This window comes from Merops nubicus, unplaced genomic scaffold, assembly GCF_000691845.1.
Source record: "Merops nubicus isolate BGI_N331 unplaced genomic scaffold, ASM69184v1 scaffold4585, whole genome shotgun sequence".
NCBI lineage: Eukaryota > Metazoa > Chordata > Aves > Coraciiformes > Meropidae > Merops > Merops nubicus.
The window spans coordinates 1-7,462 of record NW_008607463.1 but is presented as its reverse complement, the minus strand read 5'-3'; the positions used below and the strand labels follow the sequence as shown (position 1 = coordinate 7,462).

The 7,462-nt window shown below is 35.6% G+C and overlaps 1 protein-coding gene across 1 annotated transcript in view; it reads left to right on the top strand.

The window, feature by feature from the left end:
* Positions 1–6,542, top strand: part of LOC103772596 (intron-binding protein aquarius-like) — a gene marked incomplete at both ends in the record, with an annotated part of 39,689 nt that extends 33,147 nt beyond the window's left edge. Inside the window, 4 exon segments of the mRNA XM_008939931.1 lie at positions 1–25; positions 2,151–2,261; positions 3,624–3,733; positions 6,407–6,542. The exon segment at positions 1–25 is cut by the window's left edge and continues 2 nt beyond it. Of these exon segments, the coding sequence (XP_008938179.1) occupies positions 1–25; positions 2,151–2,261; positions 3,624–3,733; positions 6,407–6,542 (382 nt within the window).
* Positions 6,543–7,462: the final 920 nt, after the last annotated feature.

Below are 7,462 nucleotides of genomic sequence, written 5' to 3'. Positions count from 1 at the left end.
AGGAATGCAGCCTGGGCTGACTATGGTAAGAGTATCTTTAAGGATTACATACTCTTATTTATTTGATTGTAGCTTTAGGCATATTCAGTGAAATACCACTAATGTCCATTTCTGTAGCCTTGCTGAGGTCACTACTATTAGTTTAAAAACCTGAGAAATGAACATAAAAAGGTTCAGCATCCACCCGTCCTCACAAAATCATACGAAACACATTTGATCTCTCTGTAACTGCATCTTGTGTTTCAGGGGCTGAAGACTTTCCACAACAACTGAATTTACTTTTTCAGTGGTTGGATTGCTAATTTTAGACTGTAAAGCTTTTGCCATGTCTGTAATTTTCGCCTGTTTTGAATTACATCATTTTTAGTTTGATCCAACTCCATTAAAGGAAATGAAAGTAATTGCATTATCTTCAGGGAGCTTTTTTCTGCTGTCTTGTGAAATGTAATGTGCAATCCTTTATAACCTACTGACTTGTAGAACTAGGCAGCTTCAAGCCAAACCAAAGCTGTAGATTTGTTATGAAAACAATTTTTGATCAGTGAATTTCTGCGAAGGATTTTAACACCTAGCACTCTCAGTTTGGCTTTGGCTATAAGTACCTGTTTCCCAGTGCAGTACAGTCTATCCTGGTAGTGGCTCAGTGGAATATTTGATAGACTTTTCTCCAATACTCTTAATTTCTTCTTGATATGTATAGACATTAATGCTAATTTTTATGGTTTTGTATTGGTATTCATTAGTACCATACTCTTTCTGCTCCCCTTCCTCCATATGTTTTACCACTGCCATTCCCTGTACACTGTGTAGCTAGCACACAAAAGATGCAAGGCAAAGGAAGAAATAAACTTCAGTAGAATTGTATACTTTTTGTCCCTGCCTATGAGTGCTGAATTAGTAGTGTTCTAAATATGTATAAGTGTTACCCAAGTTCTTGGCAGTGTTTTTGAGTATGGTGTATTTTCTAGTGGAACACAGCAGAACTTTCTGGTTGTGGATAGAATATAACTTTCACTCTATTTAGAAATTAAAGCTCTTTTTTTGAATGCTGTAAAAAATGCCACAGTAATAGATGCTTTGAATTTGGTTATTAAACAGTGTTGGAAAGAATATTTTGAATTGTTTGAGCTGCTGGGATTTGCATAATTTTTTATTTAAATTATATTTACAGTGTTTGTCGAAGAATACCCATGCCAATGTATAGAGGATTGTTTGATATCAGTAGTATTGTCAATGGGAAAGAAGAAATATTTTGAATTGTTTGAGCTGCTGGGCTTTGCATAATTTATTTAAATTATATTTACAGTGTTTGTCGAAGAATACCCATGCCAATGTATAGAGGATTGTTTGATATCAGTAGTATTGTCAATGGGAAAGAAGATGAGGAAATTAAAAGTCTTTGTTACCATTTTGTAGTATATAATTAACACACAAAATACTAGAGAGGGAGTCTCTAAGTCACCTATTTTTTATTTTTATGTTTTTAAGTAGCATTACATACTGTTTATTAGTATAATTTTTGTTAAACTATCGATGACTTTAAAATGTAACTGTGTAATGCATTGTAAATACCACCTATCTCACTTCTGGGGAGCTTTAAAGAGGAAAAGTTACTTCTGTGTCTGGTACTTCATCGGCTTTCATATATTTGAGAGGATGGTTGGTACAGTTTGAATTTTCCTACTAAAAACAGACTTGTTATAAGAGCTTAGGGAATGAGAGTCTGTTAGGTCAGAAGGGAAAAACCATTACAATGTCATCTTTTTTTTTGAGAATGTATTTCTGATTGGTGGGTTGGTTTGTTTATTTTTCTACATCACCCACTTTTTTTTTGCAGGGAGGTAAGGAAACTGAGAAACCAGTTATGTTATATAGGCCTATATTTTATATTCTCATTATGTCATGTATTTCTAACTAATATTTTTGACATTTACTGTCAGTATTCTATATCACCAGTTGTAGATTCACAGGGAAATAATGGACTCTCTTTTTCTGTTCTTTGTATCTGCCTTACCTTACCCTTTTTTAGTTGTTTATTTTCATGCTTTTTTTGCTGTTATTAATGTGTGATGTCAGCGTCTTCTGAGGTAATTCTGTTGTTTCCCAACTGGCTATATTTTTGGTTTAATTTTTTCTTGGTTTGACTTTAGGTCGTGGGTCCACCTGGTACTGGAAAGACTGATGTGGCAGTCCAGATAATATCCAATCTTTATCATAATTTCCCAGAACAACGAACTCTTATAGTTACCCACTCTAATCAGGTAAAGTGTCAGTCATGTATGAATTTTTCCTGTAATGAAAGTCAAGAAGAACAGCAGGTGTTGAGATCAGTAGGTTTGGGATTGCATTTTTCTCTTAACAGTGAAAACTTAAGTTGGTTTTTGTGCAGTTTTGCCAGTTTCATAATGTGAAATTATTTTTTTTTAATTTCAGGTTTTTAGTTCTCAGCTATTTATCAGAAGTTTTCAATATATTCAAATTCTCTGAATATATTTGAAATTTTCAGTAAATTGAAAGCTGGTGGGGTGTAGAAATTAGGAAGCATTTTTAAGAAGCATCTGTGCAGTTCTTACAGTTGCACATTTACTGCATGCATGCCAGATTTTTTGCTAATTAACTTTCTCAGATAACAGTTGTTCTGTGCTTCATATTTGTAAGGGAAGTCCTCTTTACCTGAATGCTTGCTTCCTATTCATAAGAGATGGAGTCTAGCTGCTAATTCTCAAGCATATGTAAAATAGCAATAACAATAAGAGAAGTCTTAAAGATTCTTACTCTAAATCTGAGGCTTTTTTGGAAGAGTTTGTTTTGAAACCAGGGTCATCATATTTCCCGGTCTCCCTAATTCGGAGGCAAAAAATTTGATGCAGGCCAAGACGACTCTTATCAGACAAAAATTACATGAGAAGACCAACTTGAAATTGTACTTCAGGCAATAACTTGTGTCTCAGCAGTAGTTATTGCCTTGCCTGTGCTGTACTTCAACGTTTGCATGACTTCCAGCTGACTCAAAGTGGAGCTTTCTCATGTTCTTAGTTTTACAACTTGATGATTCAGTGCTTACAAACTTATTCCTTTGAAATCCACTGAATTGGAGAGTTGATGTTATGCTGTTAGAGAACTGAAGAGTTTCATGCAGAAGATGGAGCACACCTTCAAGTTTAATTCAGCAAAATTTATTTATCTATATGGAATAGAGTCAGAGCACTCACTCACTAGTCAGTACCAGATCAAGTTCTTCTCTTAAATGTTAAAAAGTTCAATGGTTTTAAGTCATATAACAAAATCAATGTTTGAAAGTGTCCTTCTTGAGGCAGTTTTATAAACTGATAGCTGTATCAACTCAATTAAATAGGTGATAGAATCACAGTTTTAAATTGTTTTAGAATTGTAAAATCAAATTTTTTGCATAAAGTATGCAAAGACAAGAGTTTTAGTGGGCTAATTCCCTATTGTTGAAGTAACAGCTCTGGTTTCAATATTAACTTCATGTTTGCTTTGGCTTTGATTTATACCAAAATAGGTATTATTTCCTAGCTGGCTTACCAGTAATTCTTCAGTTCTCCCCTGCAATAGGCACTGAAGTTCTAAAAGCTAGCTTTTCTGTTCTTGTCACTCTTTAGGCCTTGAACCAGCTGTTTGAAAAAATCATGGCTCTGGACATTGATGAACGCCACCTCCTGCGTCTGGGTCATGGAGAAGAGGAGCTGGAGACAGAGAAAGATTTTAGCAGGTGAGAAATGAAGTGGTAATGATAAACTTGCTCCTGTAAACAGTGTAACAAGATGTGTGTGTCAAATCCCTTCTGCCTCCCCTGTAAATGAGCAAGGAGCTGTGCTTTGCAAGTTTTACCTTTCTTATATGTTGAATATTTCAATATCAGGGTTAATTAATTTGGGGTTTTATTCAGTAGAGAAACAAGGGCAGAATTGCGCAGTTGATTGTTAACAAACTCAACTGCTTGAGTAAAAGTAGTTCATTATATTCTGAGCCCATATGCACTTTATTCAGCTTTCTCTCACAAATCAAATAGTAAAATAAAAGTGGGTTTCTGCATTTACAAATTTTTTTGTACAAATATATCAATCCTACTGTTATGTGAATGTTATGGTGAATATTGCACTGATAAATATAAACATGAATTTAAACTTTCTGCATTTAATTCTTCATCATATTGCTTAACTACAAAGTTGCTCTTTTCATTGGTAAGGAACACATTGTAAAGAATACATACATAGAGAAAGCTGTCAACTCTGTATCAGTACAAAGACTTAAGAACCTGTTCTTGTAAATATTTGTACATTTGTTATGTGTTAGTCCAATTGACGTCAATAGGATTACACACATTCATGAATGTAAGCAGGGCTATAATGGCTGTGCACTGGAAATAGCTGAACTCTCCAGTACTGGCTTATTATAGCTGTCGTTGGCCTTCAGAAGCTATAGTAAAAATTATATATAGTCACCAGAAGCTACCTATATACACATAGTTGAGTTTCATTTAGCAAAACAGATACCTCATGATTTATGTTTTTTACAGTTTGAATGCTTTGACGTAGCCAAGTTATTCCAGAAATTTAATAGCCAAAATCTTAGTGAAATGATGCATGGCAGATATTTATTTATTAATATACAGTCTACTGAACAGTAGTACTCATCATTAAAAGGAGTGTTCTTTGAGACACTCTAAATTGCCTATTTTCATTCTTTTTCAAGGTAACTCCAGACCTACAGGACGTTGCTGCAAGTCCTGTGGGTTCTGGCAATTTGGGAGGGAGGAGTAAGTGTTGAGGAATGTATTTCAAGGTGGACTGCACTTCTGTGAGAAGAGAACTTGTTTTCCTGTATGCTTTTTGTTTGTTTTTAGGTTGCTTCTGGGTTTGTGGTTTTTCCAAGTGAGGCTGCTTTAGAGGGCATATGACAAATGAAACCGTTTTTTCTTCTTTCTGCCTTCTGATCTGGCAATAATGGTCGGACTTCCCCCCCCCCCCCCCCCTCCCCCCTGGTCCTGTCCCTGTCCCTGTCTCCTCCCCGCCGTGGGGCTGGGGCATGAACACTCTGGATGGTTCTAGAAATAGAAAGCAATACTTTTTAAGGAATTTCTGCAGCTTGCAGGCTTAATGTTCCTTTTTTGCTCCCTCTGCAGGCACAGCAAAGCATGGCAGGGGGTGTAAGAACAAGGGGGAGAGGAACTGATTAAAATGGTACTGTTACTTAAATACAAAGGGAATCACAGCTAAAGAAATTTTTTTTTTTGTAGCAATAAACAAACAAATAAAAGAGGACATATGACTTCAATTATGAGAAATAAAAGGATATTGAAAGTGTGGGGGGGGGGAACAAAGGACTGGTTGCAGTCACTTGTAATTGTAATGGATTAGTTTTGTTGAACAAAAAGTATTCAGTATTCCAAGGATCTTAACTGTCATAGTTCCTGAGTTTTGTCCAGTTGTGAACAATATCATATTCAGTTGTGTCTGGCTAAGTTAAAATTTCCATCTTTAACTATTCTTACCCTTATAAATTAGGCAATAATACCTATTGTGATTAACAGGGATTGTGCTTTCTTTTTTTCCTGTGCAGAAAGCATATTTCATGAAAAATAACTTTAATAAGAACTTGAAAGCATTTATTCATATTTGTGCTTTTAACTATATATGCATTTTTAAAAAAGTGTCCTCTTCCTCTTGCTTCTTTACTTCTACCCATTTATACCACTTTTTCATTTTTCTTTTTTAGAAAATGTTGATTCATTCCTTTTTTTTTTCCTGTACTTTTAGGGGTTGGCGGGAGGGGAGTGTATTCAACGAGGAAACTGCTTTATGAAGGGAAAAAACTGGGCTTGAATTGTGTAAGAGAAGGAAGAATGGAAGGAGTAGGTTGCAAACTAGTCATAAAAGTTATTCCACAGACAGCTGTGAGTACAGGACTTCTTATGTGTGGATGCAGACCTGTCTGTTATGATGGTCTAAGCTTTATTGCAAGACATTTTGTATATTAAGGGCATAGGGTTTATTTATGATGGTCCATAGACTTGAGTAACTTGCTTGTGGTTTTGTAACATGTTGTGTACCATAGTTCCCAAACAGTACGTTGAAAGTAGTGCTTTTCTGTTTTACAGGTACATCATGAGAACTTACTAACAACTATGAAGCTTTTGTTGAAGTGATAGGATAGAAGGAACTTTTTCTATAGTAATGGCTCTTTCATGGCTATGTGAATTATTAGGGCTCTACTGATAGAAATAATTGTTGTGCAGCTAATTCTTGGTTTTTGGAACTGGGTAGCAGTTGTGGGGAATTTTTTGAGGAGGCAGTTGGTATTTTTGTGATCTCTTCTTGTCATATTTAGAACAGTTTTGAATTACATACATTTAAATATAAATTATATTTAATCAATTTTGTAGGTATGGAAGAGTTAATTATGTGCTGGCTCGAAGACTTGAACTCCTACGAGAAGTTGGGCGACTGCAAGAGAGCCTTGGAGTCCCTGGAGATGTTTCTTACACTTGTGAAACAGCTGGACACTTTTTCTTATACCAAGTAGGGACCGAAATAGTTCTACATAGTTCTAATAGTTCTGTATGACCTCAATATGTTATGAAACACTTTGTAAAAATTTGAGTTAATTTTTCAGTATTGAGTCTAAAAAACCCTACATTTTCTTTGGCGGCTCAAAATACAGTAACAGCAAAAGCTGTAATTGCAACGTTACTTACTTGTGTTTTTATTGTTTCAAATCCTGCCTGATGACTCACTAATTGAAGGCTGGCATTGCTGCTCCTTATGACTGCTGGCAAAGATTCTAACCTGAAGTTTCTCCTTCAGACAGCAAAATCTGTGAGCTGCTTTACATTTTGGACAAGCATTTGAGCAGGTACTTGATGGTCCTGCTAGAAAGCTTTTTCTAGTGTTAAATTCCAGTGTGAAATCAGACGTATAACACACAAAACTGTGATTTTCTGTGTATTGTATATCCCTCATTTCCCTTCCATGTATTTTTAAGTGACATGGCCTACATTAGCAATCCTTATGGCTTAAGTAGACTTGCAGTGTGATACTTGGGATCAAGTATACACTGTATATGTTTTTACAGAAGTTACTCTGGACTATCTGTAGTGTTGGTCTAAATATTAAATGGACATTAAGTGTGGAGAGTGCTAGGAGCACTGGTAGTGTTCATCTGCTTCAGTTTCCTCTCAAAGGAATCCCACTTAGTATTTAAACTAAAGTACTGTAAGTGGAGTAATCAAGAGATGTGCTTCTGTATTTGGTTCATATGCCAAGGTTTTGGTAGGGAGGGGCTGCAGGGATTACCTCTTGAGAAAGAGAACTTGTTAAGAAAGGGGGTGTAGAAGAAAGGTGGTTTTGGTTTTGTCTTTGTTTCTTACCATCCTACTCTATTTTTAATTGACAGTAAATGAAATCAGTTTTTTCCAAGTCAAGTCTGTTTTGCCTGTGAT